We start from the raw sequence: 21748 nt of genomic DNA, 5'->3' as shown, positions 1-21748 counted from the left end.
GAGGCTAGAGTGTGCTTGCCACACAGTCAGCACCCAAGCATCATTCAAGAGTAAATGAATGAATGAGTGAACGTACGAATGAATGCATGCATGATCTGCTTACACTGCTGTTAAGTGTGACCCAGGCTCTGGCAGCAGCTCTGAGTCATTTTGCAGATCACAGTGAGGAGCACAGACTCTGCTCCCGAGGGAAGCAGTACCTAAGGATCTGGCTTCTCTGTGTGACGCAGTTGGAGACCTATAATGAATGCCCCAGGTGATGGTTTAGTGGAATCAACTTCTCGGCTTGTTTGGGGATTATACCGGGGCTCCCCTTGGTACTGCAGATGGAAATCAAAACAGACGCTTGTTTGCCCCGAGTGCCACGTATTGTGGATACACTCTCCTCAGTGCCTGCCCTGAGAGGCCCATCCGTGTGCTGACAGCTGATGCAATCGTGGCCTCCACCCTCTCTCAAGTCCTGCTATCTCTATTCTAGACGTCTGCAAGTGCTTTGCAGCAGAGCTCCCTGCCTCCATTGGGCACCTTTCCAGTTTATCCTGAGTGCCCTCCTCAAGCAGAACTCTCGGCTTACCTCCCAGGCTCCCACCCCACCAGCGGGATGGAGTGAATGTCCTCTGCACTCCTTTGTGTTGCCTCACTTCCTGTCTCCTCATCTGTTCAAGACACCCTTAGTGAATGCCGACACAGGAGACGTGGCAGAGAGCCATGTGCAAGAGCTTGGACACACAGGGGTCACACTGCCTGGGTTCAAATCCTCAGGCAGGTGACACTCACTTCCTTTCTGCAAGGATTACCATGATGATGTGTGAAGTGCTCAGCACAGAGCCTGGGGTGTGAGGAGGGTTACCAACAGAGGCGCTGTGCGAGTCTAGAGCAGTGGTATGTCATAAGGTGCTGGAAGAAGGAAGGGTTGGTGTCCTGAACAACAAGCAGAAGGTTGGAGAAGAAAGTCCCAGCCTGAGAGAACAATATCTGCGAATTGCACATGGGTTGGCAAGGCTGGAGCAAATGGTGGTGGGGTGGTTGGTAGGCCACAGAGGCAGGCAGAAGCCAGATGGTTACAAGTCATAGGAGGCATGCCAAGGAATTGAACTTGACTCTGAATGCGATGACATGAAAAGAAGGAGAGTGTTAATGGCCAGTCAAGTTTTTTTTCCAAAAGACCCCTCCAGCTACAGCATAGAGGATGGACCAGAAATGGTGCAAGTTTAGTGATACAGAAACCGATGGGAAGAATTTTGCCACAGTCTAGGTGAGACCTGAGCTAAGGCAAGGACAGTGGGGGCATTCAGAGACCTTGAGGATGTAGAATTGAATAGAACTGGTGACCGGCTGCCTTTGAGGCCAGAGCAACAGGAAGTGCCCGAGACAAGTAGAGGACCCAACGCTGACATTATAGGTACAACCACAATTTCCATTCACCACAGGCTGCAGGGAGTTGATATGGTTTGTTAGACAAGGGAAGAGCCAAAGGAAATGTGTGGCCTGAGAACAATCTGATAAAGGGCCCATTTTAGGAGGATTCTTCTGGTGAGGTTGTACATGTGGACTAGACTGGAAAGGAACAGACGTGAGACCCGGGGACTAGTTACAATGACACTGAGGTAATAGTCCTGACAGGACTCGATGAGGGCCAGCACCGGGAGGATGGGAGACAAAAGATCCCATGTGAGGGGGCTGCCTGAGAAAGGGCAGCAGACATCGCGGCTGACCGGATTCTGGGATTAGAGAGGCCAAAGTGAGGGTGGAACCAAAGACCACTGGTGTGCACCCACGTGCGTGAGAGAGAGTGGAGATGACTGCTGGCTGAGCACCCACTGTGGGCAGTTGCTGAAGGATGGGGGTGCCCCTTAGGAGAAGACCATCCTCTCCTTGGTGACACCCAGGCTGCACACAGTATCCAGAAGGTACTAATTAACTATGTTAAGTTGACTAGACTGGCCACCAAGCATACCAAGGCCTGGACAAAGAAGCAGGCCGCCCACTCACCTGTGCAGAGCTCCTGTGGTAAGGGGAGTAGTGCAGCGGTCCAGAGATGGCTGTGTCGTGGGGGAGGGCCGGGTACTGGCTCTGCATTGGGGGAGGATGCTGGTTGCCATAGCTCCCATAGTTATAGCTCCCCGTGTACCTAAACCGCAGTAAGCACATTGAATATTGTGAGTCACGGAAGGGACAACAAGTCACTTTGACACCTTTAAAAATCAACCACATCTTTTCTTTCTCTTTTAGTTCTTCTTTCTCATTTTCCATTTTACTCCTCCTTTTGGTTCTTACCATCTCCAACCCTGCTGTGGTGCGTTTAAACTCCCAAGTTGATTTTCCTTCTCTCCCTCCCAGCATACCTCCCTTACCACCCAGAGAGCGCTTAGGGAATGAAAAGCCAGCTCTGAGCAAAACATAATTAGTGATGGAAACCTCTACTCCTGCTCTGTGGAAAAGCCCGAAGTCAACCAGGAAAGAAAGAAGACATTACTTTGGGATTTATGCTTTGTATTGTTCAGGCCTTTGCTTGCCTGTGAGGGGGAAGGATGTTGTGTGTTATGAGGAGCTCTCTCCAGCGGGGAAACACCGTGGCACGGTCAGCCAGCTCTCAAAGACTCCCGTGCTGATCCTGGCTCCATCACTTTCCAGCTGTAGGAACATAGGCTACCCACAGCCTTGTTTCTCACATTTGTAAAAACGCTTCCCCTCGTTATTCTGGGGGTTCATGTATGTGAAGACAATCTATACAATAGAAATTCCTGTAAAACATGGGATATTCTTATCACTGTTCTCAATAACATCTTTACAGCAAAAATGCTGACAATGATCGTGTGGGTGTCTATTCTGCCATTGCTCCAGAATCAGAAAGCTTCCTGAAACAGTTTTCAAAGTCTATTCTAAATGTGTGGGAAAATACTCTAAGAGAAGTAAACTCTGAGAAAATAACAGCTGCCCTATTCACTGGTCAAGGGCACCTGAACCCAGGCCAACAGCCAGGCCCGTGTCCAGCCTCGGGGTTGTCACCTGGCTGCGTGATGCTGGGCCACTGTGTGGAGGAAACCTGAGAGGGCCTCTTCCTGTGGTCTGCTGGTCAGCACCCACATGGCAGAGTCTTACCTTCTTCAGCATAAGGGCCCTTTTTTTAACGTCATAAGTAGTTTTCAGATTGCTGCACGTTAGATGTTATGAGATTAGTGTCTTTTAATGAAGACAATGCATGATGGCAAGAAGCTACTATGATTCAGGTAACACTTTTAATTTTTTTTTTTTAACGTTTATTTATTTTTGAGACAGAGAGAGACAGAGCATGAGTGGGGAGGGTCAGAGAGAGAGAAAGACACAGAATCCGAAACAGGCTCCAGGCTCTGAGCTGTCAGCCCAGAGCCCGACGTGGGGCTCGAACTCACGGACCGCGAGATCATGACCTGAGCTGAAGTCAGACGCCCAACCGACTGAGCCACCCAGGCGCCCCCAGGTAACACTTTTAAATGGATTTGCAGTTTATTCTTCACAGCAACACCACCACATGGATTTGAGAGAAAATGGGCAAAACAAAGGATTTCTTTCTTTGTGGCACAAAGCACCGTTGGAACCCACAGGGATTCCTGAACCCTGTTAATAAGTGCTACCCTCCAGGGACCTTCAGCCCTCAGGTGGGGAAGTCCTCCTCTAATCCAGTCCTAGGAGACCTGGACCCCACCGTGAAACTTTCCCACCCGGGGGAACTGCTGGAAGGGAGTTCTCTGCTGAGGCTCTAAAGCAGAAAAGAAGGAAGAACACAGGCTCTCGAGTCAGACAGATGCTCAGCCTGGGCCCTGCATTTACCAGCTGTGTGACCCTATGCAACAGAACTTGAACAAGTCTCAGTTTCCTCATTTGTGAAATGGGCTCCCTAGTGCCCACCTCTCTGGCCTTGTGGGGACCGCAAGAGACGGTTCTCCGCAGTACCCTACAGTGCCGAGCGCACTGCCATCTTTGCAACGGGCACCATTCTTCCTGCCCTTTGAGAAAACAGCTGCAAGTGAACCCTGCCGTTTAAAACCAAATGTAAAAGTATGGTGGCATGCATTCCAGGAAGGTCACCTACCCGTGCTCCTCTCTGTGCGGATAAACTGGTATCCGGTGTGTGACGGAGGAAGAAGGCACATGAGTACTCCTCATGCAGGGCAGCTGCTGGGAGTTTTCAGCTGGGGACCCTGCTGCCGTTGTCACCGTATAGGTCAGAGACCATGTGTATGACTGCATTGCTCCTGCAGAGACCAAGTAAGATGCATAAATCACTAACACAGTTCTTCCATGCCCCATTCTTAGAACACTTTAGTGGCCTCCCACGCTCTTTAAGCTGAATGTCAAAATCTTTACAAAGCGTGTGTCTCAGTCCTTGCTGACCTCACAAGAAGCATCCCCCACCTCTGTTTTTGTTCTCTGATCCAGACACAAGATCTTTCTTTCATTTTTTTCCAGAGAACCACGATTCCCAGCACCCCGGGGCCTTTGCACATGCTGTTACTGCTGTCTGAAACCTCATTCTTCCCTTAGTACCCCCTGTGTCTTAATCCCAGACTAAGTCAGATCCCCTACTGCACTATAGTCCTTCATGGTGCCTACCACAATTTGTAATCTTACACCCATTAATGAAAGTGATTGATTTAATGCCATCCTCCCTCCTCCAGACTAGAAGCCCTATGAGGGTAGGTGCCTTGTCTGCTTTGTCCACTATTGGATTCCCAGTGCTTACTAGTGCAGAGCCTGGTGACCAAAAATTTTTCAATAAAAACTTTAAAGAAAAGGGAAAGGAAAGGTAGAAAGAGAAAGAGGGAGGGAAGGAGAGAGGACAAAAGCTCAGGGAGGCACAGCTGAGTAACTTCTCAACGCTCAACTAAACAGGTGCTGGGGAGCCAACAAACCACTCTAAGCAGCCCTAAGTAGATTACTGGGCTCTGCCTACCCAGGTCTTTTTGAAGATTACTAGACAGTGACCCGAGCGGTGACCTATTCCATACATATTGCTAATTCCATTAATTTACTTTTTAATTGGATACCTTGAAAATGCTGGGGATTGGGAAGAGAAACTGACAAAATGCAAAACCCTCAAGGTGCTTAAGAATTTTATGAGATGGTTAGAATATAAAGATGGTAATTTAAGAAATCACTAAGTGATATACTCATTGATTTCTGATAAATTTGAGAATGTTGATATAGTGGAAATAATTAAGCCTATTTTAGGAGGTGGAGGGAAGACCATTCAACACCCCGTTGCAGACGCAGGAAAACTGAAGAATTGGTTAAGGGAAACCATTCTTAAGTGAAGTAAAACATGGTGCTCCGTTTCTGTGTTTTCTGCAGCAGATCTTTTCTACCTCAGCATTCCTGGGGGAAGATAGAAGAGCGGTTCTTGTTAAAAACTGCAGTCCCTTCCATCCCAAGGACTTTGCAGATGGCACATGAGTAGCTGCACTGGCATGGAGCAGGTGGAAGAAAGAGTTGGTGGACCACACTATGCCAATTACATGGCAGAAATTCAGTGAGCGATGCTCTGAAAGGTGTGTGAAAATGCAATCCTACTTTGAACACAGCTGTTTATTATTAAAAGAACTCTGTATTGAACTCTTTCGTAAATTGGGAGAATCCTTTGGAATGCAAGTAATGCCCTTTTTTTTTAACGAAGTGACAAAGGTTCATTCCAAGAACATGAAAAAGGGACACGACTTATTGAGCATTTAATAAAGCCCAGGCACTGTGCTTAGTGCTTTACCGATAACCTTGAGATAAAGATCGTGCCTACTTCACAGATGAGGAAACTGAAGGTTAAATCTGAAAGAACTTAAGGGAGTGCGTAAGAATATAGAAGATTCAAGAAGATAATGTGAACGGGGGAGTCAAGGAAGAAATTAAAATTGCAGCAAAAAGTGCAACAAGGAACAAGGCTAAACATGCATACCCTTCCTAGAGGCGGGCCTTAGACTTGGTGCAGAGACTTTCCAGGAAACAATGCCACAAGGGAAACCTGACAGGTCAGGAGCCATAAGATAGTAGACAAACTGCTCAGGAGTAAACTGTGCTTAGAATTATGATCAAACAAGAATTTCTTTCAGATGCCCCCATAAAAGGCAACTGTGAACTCCCTAATGGTGTCCTCAGCAACACCCATACAGTGGGCTCCAACCTTGATTCTCAGGACCCTTCCTTATGTCAACACTCCAGGCTAGTGGCATCTCACTCAAGTCCAGTTCAGAGAAATTTCAAATGTTAACTTGCACGAGGTCCCAGTGGGTGGGGCCGGTGGGGCTCTGAACTCCAGTCTGCCCCATGCTTTTATTCTCTCTACCATACTGCTTCTTCACTCTGGCTCCGAGTCCTGCTGAGCCTCTTATGCTTTAGGAGGCTTTCTCTCATCAACTGCAAAGCAAGCATGAGAATACGTATCTTGCAGAAGTGTTTTGAGGGTTAAGTGAGATGAGTCTGGGGCGTGGGAGGCTCTTAACGGTATTCATGCACTCCTCACCGTGAATCCAGGTATTCTTATATGAGACTTTCTTAGAGCAAACATTTCTATATGTCCCATTTCAGATGCCAGGGAAGAAACACAAGTTTCTTGGGTCAGATTCTGTCACCAGGGATGAAAGGCTTGAATAGCAACAGAAATTCAGCTAATTACAGCAAACTTCTAAGTGTGTTTTTCCATAAAATCATAGGTGTTCTTATTCATCAGTATGGCTAAAAGTACCCCTTTTCCTGGTTTGCACATGTACATCATATACAAAAAGATAATGACTTCAGCAGGCTGTTAGGCATCATTTATGGTAACTGCAAGGAGACTGGAAAGAAAAAATTCCAAAATGATCATGCCCCAGATGATTGGATTATGCATGACTGCACTCCTCTATATTTTGCACTTCATATGAAGTTATATTACTGTTATAATTTTTTAAAGGAGCCTTTCTATTAAAACAGGTTATCTCTGGTGGTGGGGTTGAGGAGGGCTTTCTTCACTTTGCTTATCTGTATTTTTCTATAACGAATGTGTATTGTCTCCATGAAAAGAAAAACATTATTAAAATATATTAAACAAGCTTGATAATTGGAGATGGAATCGGAGGGAGGTGGGAAGTATGGGAGAACAATGAACCAGCCACAGCAAGCAAGTAATTAACCCTTCAAGCCCCTGGGACCTCAGGAGAGCACCGCAAGGTCAGTGGGTATTTAAAGGAGGCAGCTCAGGAAGCCAAATGATTTTCTCTTTTTCCCCAAGCAGTAGGAAGACAGAGTGATAATAGCCATCACCTGAGAGAATGGAGTAGAAGTTACTTTTGTATGAGCTCCTGGAGCACAGCAACTGTTCCTTATTCATCTCTGTATCCCCAACAGAGGCTCTGCCAAAAAGTAGGTGTTCAGTAAATTTTTGTTTCATTGAATTTGTTGTTGGAGGAGTAAATGCTGCTAGAAATAGACGTTATCAAACAAAAAGCTAGTGGAACTCTTGGAAAAATGGGCTCCCGTGGTCTGGGAAACAAAACCCCTAAATGGCCGTGTGCCAGCAATCTAACAGACCCACTCAGGCAGGCTTAAGCAGATTAACACCTACTGGCTTGGGTGAGAAACCCTTTTTGCCTGGGGACCAGAAAAGAACACCCCTTGCATTCCCTTTGCTATCAGTGGGACCTCCAGTGAGAATTGCTGCTGCTGCTGCTGCTGCTTTTTTAAGGAAACTAATAAAAGGAAATGTGTGCAGTTCACAGTTTTGCTTAATTTTTAAGACAACGCTAATGCTTTTTATTTATTGGTAAAACAATAACCTTCCCTAGTTGCCTGATTCCCCTTTCTCTTTTTCTCCATGACCTGTATGCCCACTCTTATTTCAAAGTCTGAGAATAGTGGAGAAAGCCCCCTGATCTCTAAGAATACGATAAAGATCCCCAAACACCTTATCCTATAAAGGTAAGTGTTGTCTGTGTTCTAGTCTTAAAACTGCAGGAGAAGAAGATTTTCTTTCCTTTCCATCCCCAACAAAAAGTTTTTCATTCCTGAGTTTTTGTTGTTGTTGTTTTCTTGGAGGGGGTTTTCAACTCAGGACAGGAAGGGTGCTTGAAACATAACAGGCAGTCAGTAATGACTTGTTGAATAAATGAAAGAATGAATGATAAACCATCCAACATAAACCAGACCTCAGGCTATTTTCTTTTTATACACCGACTCACTGAATCTTCACAATAACCTCTTGAGATGGGAGGTATTACCTCTTTCTTTCAGGTGAGAAAACTGAGGCCTAAGTCTTGCTCAGGTGAGTGGCAGAGTTGGGATTTGAACCCAGATGTGCCCAACTCCAGAGCCTTTCCAAAAACAACAGTCGCCTCTCACACTTGAACGTGTATTTGAATCATAGGAGATCTTGTTAAAATGCAGATTCTGATTCAGTAGGCTGGGAGCTGAGCCAGCAATTCTGCATTTATAACAAATTTCTAAACGATGATAATGCTGTTGGTCTGTGGACCACACTTTGAGCAGCAAGGGTCTATAAACCACCCACTGCTTCCGGTCACGCATGCTCCATGTTAAGGGCCATTAAAGATCAGAAGTTGTAAGGTTCTAGTACAGACTTGTGAAAATTCAGGCTACTTTCCAGTCTACCTGGCCATACCCTTCCTTCAGATCTTGAACTAAACCACTTGATCCTTTTCTCCACTAGGATTCTATGAACCATCACAGATGTTCAGGGTTTGATCTAACCTAAGCCTTTTGGTAGTACCTTCCTGAGAAATAAGCTCCTTTAAGTATGTCTGGATTCTGGAACTGCCTATACAGTAGCCACTAGACGTAGATGGCTATTTAAATTTAAATTAATTAAAACAAGGGGCCCCTGGGTGGTTCAGTTGATTAAGCTCTTCGTCTCAGAGCATGATCTCGTGGTTTGTGGGTTTGAACCCCTGCATCGGGCTCTGTGCTGACAGCTCAGAGCCTGGAACCTACTTCAGATTCTGTGTCTCCCTCTCTCTCAGCCCCTCCCCTGCTCGCTCTCGCTCTCTCTCTCTCTCTCTCTCTCTCTCTCAAAAATAAATAAACATTAAAAGAATTAAAACAAAATACAATTAAGAATTCAGTTCCTTCATTGCACTAGCTACACTGCAAGTGCTCAGTAGCCCCATGTGGTTAGTGTCTACTATTCTGAATAGCTCAGATTAAAAAAAAACAAAGTTGCCATCATCACAGAAAAGTCTACTTGAACCTTTGGCTATCCACGGCTCTATCCCCCATTGGCTACCATCCATCCCTAAGGCAGTAGTGCTTAAGGAGAATACTTGCTGGAGTTGAAAACCTCATCTGTTTGCGTTACACTTTATCAGTAGCTCCATGACCAGGAGCAGCAAATGGATCCGTTCCCAGAGACAGATGGGGATTCAAGATCTGGCTGCCACCTACCTCTGCAACTGCCCCCACTTCCACTCTCCCCTTATGTGTGTCCGTTAGTCTATCCTCTCTACGCTAGGCTCTTCTCTGCCTCAGGCATGTGCCCGTGCTGTTCCCCACTACCTGAAATGTTCTTTTCCTCTCCCCAAACTTTATGCGCTGACTCTTTCTCATACTCCAGGTCTTGGATAAATGTCACCTCCTCAGGTGGGCCTTCTCTGACCATTTCGCAGTACACTATTATTCTCTTTATGACCACTTGAAATGGTTTATTTAGCTGGTTGTTTACTTCTGTATCGACTCTCCTACCCACCAGAATATAGATATCACAGGGGCAGTGACAATGCCTGTTCTTTTCACTTCTGTACCCCCAGGACATGGCCCAGATTAGACACGGAATACATGGAGTGGACCAAAGATTGAATGAGCAAATCCAAAGGCCCCCAACACCAAGCCGTGACCTTGATGATGCGAGGTCAAGAAGAGATTAAGCAATCTATTTTCAATCCCAGCTTATATTTCCTAATTCCACTCCTTTACAGAAAAGGAAGCAGCAGGGATGGAGGAGGAGGTTCTGTAAATGAGTCACCGTGGGCTCTGGGGCAGGGCTGCTGTGTCCACCCTGTCCCACTCATTTTAGCTGCCCTCAGAATAACTGAGCTTTTGTTATTTGGAAAGAGTAGGGGCCAGTTATCTTTGTTACATCCTCAAGTGATGTAGAGAAAATGCAGCTGGGCAGGCCAGATGTTCTACAGTTAGGGCCATTTATAAGGAATTTGCCTTTATTTCTTTAGGCATCCTAGCATCTCAATGATTTAATTTGCTGGTTTTGTGTTGCAGGGAACCCATGGTGGGAAGGTGAAAACATGAGTTTAATAGTTAACTTTTATTGTCATTGCTAAAGGAGGGAATACTTCAAATGACATCATAAACCAGGTCTTAGAGCCCTTCCGAGGCCTCACCAGGACAGAGCGGGAGCTTTACAGTTTGCATTAAATGACAGTAAAGAATTGCAGCCCAATGTCATGGTAAGTGGGCCCGTCAGTTTGGCACCACCTGCCACGCTCCTAAAGAGGAAAAGAGGCACTTTACCTTAATGGAAATTAAAGTTTCTGAACTTTGCTGGGCCAGGAGTGAGGGGGCAAGCTCACAAAGTTAGGGAAGAAAATGGATAAATGGGCTAGATTTTACCTTGTGGAAATCTGTTGAAATGGAATCCTTTGCTAGTCTCGTTTCATGGCCTTGCCGTAGACTTGAACATGCCCCGTCAAAATCAGCCACGTATCACAGTGTTAGGTGCCTGATATTCCTTTCCTTTCACTTTCTTCCACTACCCCCCCCCCACCCCGGCTTTTAAAAACAATTAATGAAAACAGTCCTAAGAAAACATACTTAGAAACACATGTAAGTATGGACACAGAACAAGGTAGATGAGCAGAGTGGCTGTTTCCCTAGTGAGTCATAACTCACTATCTATAATATACCACTTTGTATCCACTAGTCCTTGTACCAAAGGATGCCAAAAGATTATGTGCAATGAATTAATTTTCTCTTTGTGCTCACCAAGCAGACATAATACTGTTCTCTTTTTCATAGCTGAAAAATGGGGAAGTGTCCATCAAAAGTGAGACACTGATAATGTGGAAGGGCTGCAGACACCTGATTGGCCTTGACTCTAAATCAAACTGGATGATATGTACATCATCTGAGCAATGATATTCAGAGTATGCTAGAGACCCAACAAAATTAACCAAGTCACATAAAATTTCATTTAACGTGTTAATGAACTGTTTTAGCCAGGAGTTGTTTTGTTTTGTTTAATATTCCCCACTTCTTCTTTATTTCTTGCTTCCTGATTTCCTTTTTAAAAATTGCTTTTTAAAAAAAAAATTGTTAACCACTTCAGATACTTTTTGGAAAGTAATGGTATATAAATCAACCAGTAATTTAAAGATGGAAATAAAATGGGACACCTGGGTGGCTCAGTCAGTTAAGCTTCCAACTTTGGCTCAGGTCACGATCTCACAGTTCCCTGAGTTCGAGCCCCGCATACGGGGCTCTGTGCTGACAGTTCGGAGCCTGGAGCCGGCTTCAGATTCTGTGTCTCCCTCTCTTTCTGCCCCACCCCCATTTGCGCTCTATCTCTGTCTCTCAAAAATGAATAAAAGTTAAAAATAAGTAAATAAATAAAAATGAAAATAAAAATTAACTGGGCATAAAGACCATATGTTAACTTAAAAAAAAAGAAACATGACAAATGCATTTTATAAGATACACAATAATTGTTTTCGAATTTACAGTATTGGTCAATGAAATATTTGCACAAATCCTCAAATTTAAGAAACCTCCTATATTTCTTAATACCTAGATGTATATCATGGCTAAATGTGCTTTATAATGCAATGTCTATAAAACCATACATGTTGTTAGGAAATTATGTTTATGTCTCCTTCAAGACTATGACCCACATGCATGCCAAGATCCAGTCTAATTTCACAAGGGAATATTTCAAAAGTGGTACTTGAGAAAAATATTACACATAGTTTTATCTAGGATGACATTTTTAATGCCCCCTGGAGATATCTGAGAACAAAGCAGGAATGTGCCAAAATCTTCAAAGGTTACGATCATCTGAAAAGAACCTGTTTTACATTTGTATTTCTAAGAAGCTACTTTTATGACTCGTGAACACATTGCGCAGAAATCTCTGAACACATTTATGGTATTCCTGTGGCTTTGACTATCACACCTGCCACACCTTGGGGCCTCCAAAGTGCTGTGAAAAAAGCCAGGCAGACTCACTAGCTGGATGAGAATTATGAAGAGATCCTAGAAATCTTGCCTTCACACCTTCCCTATCCCCTTATTCCCTTAGAGTCTCCTCGCTGGATATGCTGCTGCACTGCAGGAAAGCTCCCCCTTGAACCCTTTCTGCTTCACAATGCAGAACTGCTTCATTTGCATAATTTCCCTGTTTATTTTAGAAGTAAGGATGTTATCACTAACTGGCTCACGTGGGTGCTTCCCAGAAGGGTAAGGGGTGGGGGGTGAGGGCGGGCAGGACTGTTCAGATGACCGGCTGTTCTTACTGGCCTGTTCTTACTGCCCTGGTTTCTTCCTGAGGCAGGAGACTGGGGGTTGCTGCCCCATTTTCCGGCCTTGGATGGACCCCTGAGCAGCTGAGCAGCTGGAGAGCTGTGGACAGTGCTTAAGTTCTCTTCCCTTTTCATTTTCAGGGACTAAGGCTGTTCTTTTCTCTGTGGCTCTTCTTCTCAAGCCTCCTAAGCAGGAACTACAATACCCAGTAGAGAGAGAAAAGGGGAGGGACAAGGGAGGGGGGTGTGTTCTTCCCCCTCAAAGTGGACACAAAACATGATTCAGGTGCATCCATGTAAACAAATGTGATGCCAAAATCTAAATTTCCACAAAAGAGGAGGCCTTTTTCCAGCTGCGTACCCAAAGTGAAATCAAAGCTCCGTCTAGGGCCAGTTACTGACAACCCTACTTTTAAATACTCTGAAGATGGTCTAGTTTCAACCTTCTGCATGTTGCTGTCCAGTTCTCCCAGCACCATTTGTTAAAGAGGCTGTCTTTTTTCCATTGGATGTTCTTTCCTGCTTTGTCAAAGATGAGTTGGCCATACGTTTGTGGGTCTAGTTCTGGGGTTTCTATTCTATTCCATTGGTCTGTGTGTCTGTTTTTGTGCCAATACCATGCTGTCTTGATGATGACAGCTTTGTAGTAGAGGCTAAAGTCTGGGATTGTGATGCCTCCTGCTTTGGTCTTCTTCTTCAAAATTCCTTTGGCTATTCGGGGCCTTTTGTGGTTCCATATGAATTTTAGGACTGCTAAGCCTAAATGTCCATCAACTGATGAATAGATAAAGAAATTGTGGTTTATATACACAATGGAATATTACGTGGCAATGAGAAAAAATGAAATATGGCCTTTTGTAGCAACGTGGATGGAACTGGAGAGTGTGATGCTAAGTGAAATAAGCCATACAGAGAAAGACAGATACCATATGGTTTCACTCTTATGTGGATCCTGAGAAACTTATCAGGAACCCATGGGGGAGGGGAAGAAAAAAAAAAAAAAGAGGTTAGAATGGGAGAGAGCCAAAGCATAAGAGACTGTTAAAAACTGAGAACAAACTGAGGGTTGATGGGGGGTGGGAGGGAGGAGAGGGTGGGTGATGGGTATTGAGGAGGGCACCTTTTGGGATGAGCACTGGGTGTTGTATGGAAACCAATTTGTCAATACATTTCATATAAATACATACATACATACATACATACATACATACATACATACTCTGAAGAATCCAGTCTCCTTAACAGTCCCTGACAAAGGACCACTGCGTCTGTCCTGTCGGTAAGTTTCTGCCCCTGGCAAAGTACAGAAGAGGAAAGGCCTTATAGGCTCTTAAGTACCTGCTCATTTCCTCTCTGAGTAGTGCTAGTTCTGGAGAGAAAGGAAACTTGAGGGAAGGAATTAACCGAAGATTCTTAGCATACGTACTTTATGTTCTCTGAAAATGACATGCTGTCTCCTGCCTCCAGGCCTTTGTACCGCTTACTTCCTCTGCCAGACTACCTTCTCTCGCATTATTCAGCCTTCCCAGACCCTGCAGATACCAACCATGACCTCCTTTTGTGCTCCTCTACCCTCTTCTCCCAACTTAGCCCAACTTTGCACTCATCACATTGTTTGTGACTGCCAGCTTGCCCATCAGAACCCTAACCTCTAAATCATAAACTGCCAGGGGATGGGAACCTGAAGTGTTTGGTACACAGAAGTCACTCGAGAAATATTTATTGGATAAATGGATAGATAAATGGATGGACATGTGAGTGAATGAATGGATAAAAGACAACATCCTAAATAGGGTAATCTCACCCTGTTTATTTGGTCTTCAAAAATATCCAGTTTCAGTCCCCAGTCTATTCTGAAAATTATTCTAAGTAGAACTAGGATATAAGTAGGACCATGCTGTGAGCGTCTGGAGGAAGACTTTTTTTTTTTTTTTTTTTGAAAAAGAGAGCGCACGCGGGAGAGGGGCAGAGGGAGAGAGAATCTGAAGCAGGCTCCACACGCTCACTGTGGAGCTGGACACAGGGCTTGATCCCACAACCCTGGGATCATGACCTGAGCTAAAATCAAGAGTCAGGTGCTCAACTGCCTGAGCCACCCACTCAGGCGCCCCTGGAGGAAGATTCTAACCTAGAGGGTGAGGGCAGTGAAGATGAGTAGGATTTCATCAGGTGGAGGTAGGAGGAGGAGACCCCAGAGGTGGGGCAGTGTGAGATATGATCTGGAGAATGAGAGTGCCCTCGGTCTTGGGGAATAAGCCTAGTGGGCAGCAAGAAAGTGGACAGACCAGATTGGAGGTGGGTAAGCAGTTTGAGAGTCGCTGGATGTCCGAGACGTGGGGAAGGCCTGAACAGATAGCAGTGGTGCCATGGGAAGGAATGGGCCCATCAAGATTTGGATTAGAACGACTGGCTTGGGAGGCATGGTAGAGAAGGCTGTCTCCCCAAATCTATTCACCCCCTTCCCTATCTGGGGACGTGCTACCCTACATCTCCCAGCCTCTCTGTGCATGGCCTCACCATGAGGCCATGGACTAAGCCCTCACTGGTGAAATGGAACTGGAAGTGACATGTGCTACTTCAGGCCAGGGCCTTTGAGGGACTGGGCTTTCCTCTCTATACCCACCTTCTACTTCTGTCAGCTGGTTGCAGACTTGGCAAAGCCCAGGGCAGTGGGCCTGAAGCTAGTGTGCATCAGAATCAATGGGAGGCTTGTTGAGCAAATCTCTGGGCCTTGCCGCTAGAGTTTCTGATTCAGTAGGTCTGTGATGGGACCTGATGATGAGCATTCCTAACAGGTTCCCAGGGGGTGCTGATACCGCTGGTCCATGGACCACACTTTGAGAACCACTGCCCTGGAGTATGGTGCAACCTAATATGGAAAGAGCAAGTGTTTCCAAACGGTTGCATTGAAGAGAGCCTCCTCTCAGACCTAAGCACCCTGCCAGGACTGTCTGCGAGCACAGAATAGATTTCTCTTGTGTCAACTCCATACATTTTGGATCTATTGTTAACAGTAGCTTAGCCTATTCTAACTAATACAGGAGCCAAGGGAGAGGAAAGATGAAGTCGACTCCCACATTTGGAGTTGGGTAATTGGGAGAATAGTTTAAGCAGGTTTGGAAAAAAGGTAATGAATTAATGATCACTGTCTCATGAGCCCTCTGCTCCACAAACACCCGTCTGTTCAGCTGGCCCAACCCCACCAAGGCCCATATAGGAAAAGGTTGTTTCTGCCTTTGGTTCCTCTCCTATGCATTCTTCCTCATCTTTTAAGGCTGCCTTTGAGTCTCCCCTCTCTCCTGCAGGCTTCTCTCCTGCCTGCCAGAGTTCAGGTGGGAAGGAAGGAGATTGCTTCTCCCTCTGATCCCCTATAGCATTCAGCGGTAGCCCTCATCTTAATCAATGGGACCCCTTCTATCTGATAGCACCTCACTATGAGCAAAGCACTTGGCCTTTCTTACGTCATCTCATGCCCACAGCAACCATGTGAGTTGCTCTAGAGGTGTGCGCGCGCACACACATACTCACACACTGTCATCACAGATTAGCTAACGCTTACTGAATATTCTGTATACACTTCACCATTTTCACAAGTCTTATGAGTAAGGACATTTGTTGAATGGCTGAGTGACTGTGGTGCCCAGAACAAGGAATTGATGCTTTCTCACCCTTTACTTTTCCTTCACAACCTTGAGGCGTTATTGTGAGATAATTACGTGAAGTGATAATGGACATCGGCAACTAGCTATTATTATCCTTGTATTACCTCTTCTTTTTCATTTCTAAACCATATCTTGACATTCAAGATCCGCCAGGATGTGACTGCAATTTGTGGTGTCTAGCCTCATAAGACCCTTCATGGACCTCCTACATTTTAATTTTAGCCCAAGTTTCACATGGCCTGAGAAGGCCCCACATGTCCCTACCCCTATGCATCTGTTCATACTGTCCTCTTCCCAGAAGTCCCTTCTGCTCCACCTTGCTCAGTTAAAATGAAGTTCCAGCTCAGGCCCATTCCTTTGCCAGGTCTTCTTGGTGCCTCCAACCAGAGGGAGTCTCCCCTTGCTTGGAGACCCCACAGCATTAGTCTTACCTTGCTTATCACCCCCACCTCGATATGATCGCCATGTGTTAGCAAATGGCTTCCCAGATGCCCCACTTTCCAGAGATGCCTCTCAATCTCTGGTTCACAGAGAGTTCCTTTTCTCATTTTCAAGAAAGAATGGCTGTGTATCAATTTATGTCTTATATCAGTTTAATCATTTCAGTGTCTTAGTTGGGGGGAAGGTGGAGATTTTATCATGTACTTAATTGGCCAACTTGAAAACAGAAGCATGTGGAGTATATACATGTGAGTAATGAATAACTGCAAGGCATCTGTAAATCCAGGCAAACACTACGGTCTTGGCATTGATTGGGTTAGAATGCTTTTCCAGAAAGCTCTTGCTGTAAGCCAACTCCCCACTCAAAGCCTTTAGGGGCCTTTCATTACCTGTAGTGCTGAGGCCGGTGTACTCAGGGGATGGATTGCTGACGGGGGAGGACGGAGGTGGCACTTCGACGGACGTGGCGGATTTGGCTGGCGAAAACGATGGCACTGGTGAAGGGGTTGGCGGGGCAGCCTCTGTCAAGATAATTTCTTCTCGGACTTCTGCTATGGGTAGAGAAAGGGTAGATTCTCAGAGCCAAAGGTCAAGGCAAGTTGTCTTCAAAGGACTTTAAAAATTGAAATATTCTTTCTGATCTGTGTGTCATGTCACCCCTCTGCTTAAAGCCCTTTGATGGTTTCGAATCACCATCAAGGCATGCAAGCAGTTCCCATACACAGCCATGCCCACTCCAAAGAAGAAAAGGACATCACTGCTTTCACACCACTTGGCCTGCCCACTACAACTAAATTCTTCGGAATAAAGAGCTAAAGAAACACAGAGCATAGAAGCAAGGATGCAAATCAAACTGCCAAGTAGGGCAATTCCCAGTGAAAAGCTGGCTCACCAGTGCTTCCTTCTCCCTTCATGGCTCGCATGAGCTCATTGGCCCGCTCCTGACAGTGCAGGGATTCTAATAGGTAGAGCACGTAGTCGTCAAACATCAAGTGAATTAAGTGAAAAGACCCTGGTGGGAGAAGATCCAAACAGAAAGGTAAGTCATGGCAGCACACGTACGCCCCTCCACCTGGTTAACAGCCCGTCTAATGCTCTGTTCAAGACTCTCACTCCCTACTCCATTATCATCTCCACATGGTCAAAAGTTGCTCTTCTTTGCTGTGTCCTCAGCCTAGCCTAGTGCTCGACATAAGGTAAATGGCACTAACGCTTTGTAGCAAGTGCGTCTTTTTCCTTGCTCAAACTAGCTCATCAAAAATGGTGCCCACTGAGCCATCTGTCCAAATGTTTCTGAGCCCTCACATACCCACTGGCCTCGTCCTCATTTGAGCACCACTTACTGTGTTCAGTGTGTGTTGACATGGTGTCTTTCATTTTTATCTCTTCTACAAGTATGTCCTATTTCCCTGATTGGACTTTAAGGATATCCATGGCAGAGATTTTGCCTTCTAGTTCACTATACCAATGTTACCTGACAGGATTCCAGAAGCAGAACTGAAGATTGAAATAACAACTGAATTATTTCCTTAAATGTTTCTGAGACCTTTGTTTAACACACGGTTCTCAGAAAAGGTATTAGATTGGGGCGCCTGGGTGGCTCAGTCAGTTGAGCGTCTGACTCTGGCTCAGGTCACGATCTCGCGGTCCGTTGAGTTCGAGCCCCGCATCGGGCCCTGTGCTGACAGCTCAGAGCCTGGAGCCTGCTTCGGATTCTGTCTCCCTCTCTCTCTGCCCCTCCCCCGCTCACGCCCTGTCTCTCTCTCTCTCAAAAATGAATAAATGTTAGAAAAGGTATTAGATTGGAAATATGGTATTCTCAAATAAGACTCTTCATTCTTAATTTAGAGTAGACTGTTTCATAAAAAGGGATGTGATCATCTTAAGACATTTTTCCAATGTGCCAGTCTCTGTGTTCAAAGTCTTATATTCTCTAACTTAATCTCTTACCACCCTGTAAGATAGGTACTTTCATTCTTACTATAATACATTATTTCAAAACCATCTTTTCTGGCATGTCATGCTGCCACCATGGACAGTGGAATGATCCACATATGGAAGGGGCTCAGTTAATGTCTGCTGTAATCAAGCCTCAGGAATGCCAGGGTCAGAGGGGCCAAACCTTCATCTCTGGTCTCACGTTTCCAACTCCCAAGGGAACATCTCCATGTGGATATTCTACTTCCCATGAAATGTCCAAAACTTCTCACCCACCTATCCTACAAGCTGACCTCCTCTTCCCATTTCCCTCCAGTCTGCTTTTTTAGAGGACCTCTGAGACTCTCTGGTATTACTTATACTGTGATTCCATCAGCACCACCACCACTATTATTATCCTCGTCATCATTGTCATTATCTGCTGAATGCTTACTGTGTGCCAAAACTCTGCTAAGCAATTAACACAGGTCTCCTCCTTACTACAAACAGTGGGGTAGGTGGTACTGTCCTCCCTTATTGAGCAGGAAAGGAGTGTCTCCATTAGGAGTATGTAGGGATTTGCCTCAGTTTGATCTGGCTCCAAAATCTGTTCCCATTCCCTTACAGATCATCCAGTCCAGTCTGCTCACAGCCCAGATGGGGGAAAAAGGCATTGGTCCTAGCAGGGCCCTTTGAGTTGGGAGTTATGCCTTTTCAAGTCTCAGTTAGAAGGTGATGGGGCTATAGCTCAAGTTGCACAACTGGTTAGTGTGTAATACTTGTAAGAAATAAGGTGTTAGGGGTCTTCTGGGAGTGATGGGACAGCACCTTTTTGGTGGAATTTACTACCAATTTTCTTTTTAATTCTATCTTCTTGGTGGAACTTATCAATTTTCCTTTGAATTGTACCTGACTTAGACAGACACACACACACACACGCACACACACACCACTTTCCATCCACTTCCCCCAAATGGGTCCTGTGAACCACTGAGGAGGTAGCACTGTGGGCAACTGTGTGGGCACTGGATCACTCTGCCCAGGTTGAGATCCACCTCTGCCACTGCATCACTAAGACCCTGGATGAGTTACCCTTAGTAAATGTTACAAAATCAGCCATTTCTTGAGCCCTTGCTCTGTGGCAAATTCATTATCTGTGTAGATCTGTGTAAATGTGCAGACTTATTATAACACTTAACCCTCATCACAACTGTAAGAGATAAGGGATACTCTCCTTTTGCAAAGGAGGACATTGAGACTTACAGAGGGAAAGTAAGTGTCCAATGTCACATAATTATTAACTGGAGGAACTGGGACTTGAACCCAAGACTGTCTGATTCCGGAGTTCTTTGATCATTGTACAACACAGCTCTCTAAAAGGGGGGTGGTAAAACCCCTTGTTTTGGTTACAGAAGTACTAACCATAATGAGGAAAGGGACACACTAGATGTTTAATGAATGGTAACTGCTTGTTATTATTATCTGTAAAGTCCCTTTTGCTACTAATGTCCTAAGATCTCATAGGATATCATATCATAATATGATTGCTTTGTCCATATAGTCAAAGAATTCAGAAGAGAACATCAAATACTTCAAAGGAAAGGGTCTCCAAAAATGAAGAAATATTTGCTCCAATGTTGCTCTAGGTCAATAAGGATAGAAAGATAGAAACATGCTGTGAAACAATGAATTAAAATGGAAAACCCTAGATAATGAAAATGGCATTAGTAGTTGTATCACAGGCAAGCACCTTGGAAATCATCCATACACCCTCCTCTTTTATAGACAAGGAAACAAAGATCTGATACGGTGAAGAAATTTGCCTAAAACCACACTGTTAAAAACAGCAGATTGGGGCTTGGAGGCCAGTAATGTTCGGGCTACAGGCTCTCTTCCTTAATGGCTCCAATCAGTTACCCAACTGGTCTGATAATTTTCAATCACTTTTGAACACAGAGTTTGTAGAGCTACTGCTATGTGCCTACTACTGTGCTAAGTGCTCCAAGTACAAAAGAAACCTGAAGCTCAGTTCCTGACTCCACAAAAGCTACAGGGTCCTTTGCAGCAGAAGTCAATCATTAAGACAACTGGGAAACAAACAGTTCAGTACTGGTGGCGGGGGGGGGGGGGAAGGGGGAAGAGAGGAGGACGGAGACAGGGTGGGGGGTGTCATGGCCACCGGAGTAGTGCCAGGAGAAGAGGAGGGCAAAGTAAAAAAGGGGATACAGAAAGACACAGAGAGGGTGGGGTGGGGGGAGAGGGGAGAAAGGGAGAAATATCGAAGACAGGCAAGAGGCAGTTGCAGCTAACATCCCCTGCTTTATTTCTCTCCCTAGCACTTATCACCATTACATATACTATATAACCTATTTATCTTTATCATGTGCCTCCCTACACCAGACCGTAAGCTCCATCAATGCAGATGTTTGGGTGTTTTCACTGTTCCCTATACCCAGTGTCTACAACAGTGCCAGGCACAGAGCAGAGGCTCAGTGACTGTCGGTTAGATCAACCAGTCAAATGCCCAAGCACTGTTTACCATATGCACTGTACTAAGTCCCCTTTCCAACACTGTGAGGAGGTATTACTATTGTCTTCAACTAATACATGGGGAAATGAAGGCTCAGAGGATTTGAACAACTTGCCTAAAGTCACAGAGTTAACATCAGAGCCTGTCATGGAAAAAGGTATTAGGATACAGACAAAGGAGACTTTTGTTGTTGTTGCTACAGGTTAATATAGTTGATCACATTGCATAGAACCAAAGCATTTCTCTTTTCTTATGAAAAATTTCAAACATACAAAAAAGTACACAGAATTTTTAAATGAACACCAGTGTATTCAAGTCCTCGCTTTACAATATCTTAATATTTTTACTATATTTGAATCAGATTTGGGTGTTTTTGTTTGTTTGTTTTTTTAAGTAGGCTCCAAACCCAGGGCAGAGCCCGATGCTGGGCTTGAACTCATGACCCTGAGCTCAAGATCTGAACTGAGGTCAAGAGTCAGATACTTAACTGACAGAGCCACTCAGATGCCCCAGATTTGTTTTTTAATTGAAGATAAAGACGAAGCCTCTGTGTTCTCTTCCTTAATTGTATTTCTCTGCTTTCTCGTGTTCAATCCCTGAGGTAATCACTGACTTGAATCTGGTATTTATTTGTTCACATGCATTTTTCTACTCTTACTATATGTATTTATGTATCCATAAATAACATATGGTATTGTTTTCTGTTTTCAAAC

The 21748-nt window shown here is 44.9% G+C and overlaps 1 protein-coding gene across 3 annotated transcripts in view; it reads right to left on the bottom strand.

Annotated features, from left to right (window-relative positions):
• RFX4 (regulatory factor X4) overlaps positions 1 to 21748 on the bottom strand; it is a 164622-nt gene that overhangs the window by 7985 nt on the left and 134889 nt on the right. For 2 of the 3 annotated variants that reach the window (XM_043562415.1, XM_043562417.1), the window contains 4 exons: positions 17481 to 17600; positions 16978 to 17139; positions 4073 to 4235; positions 1993 to 2131 (listed from right to left, as the gene is read on the bottom strand). In XM_043562415.1, coding sequence (XP_043418350.1) covers positions 1993 to 2131; positions 4073 to 4235; positions 16978 to 17139; positions 17481 to 17600 — 584 coding nt within the window. The remainder of the gene's footprint in view (positions 1 to 1992; positions 2132 to 4072; positions 4236 to 16977; positions 17140 to 17480; positions 17601 to 21748) is intronic. The other variant, XM_043562416.1, reaches the window with a different exon arrangement.

Source organism: Prionailurus bengalensis, chromosome B4 (assembly GCF_016509475.1).
Source record: "Prionailurus bengalensis isolate Pbe53 chromosome B4, Fcat_Pben_1.1_paternal_pri, whole genome shotgun sequence".
NCBI lineage: Eukaryota > Metazoa > Chordata > Mammalia > Carnivora > Felidae > Prionailurus > Prionailurus bengalensis.
Note: the sequence above shows the minus strand (reverse complement) of the source record. Positions and strands in the feature narration are given on the sequence as shown.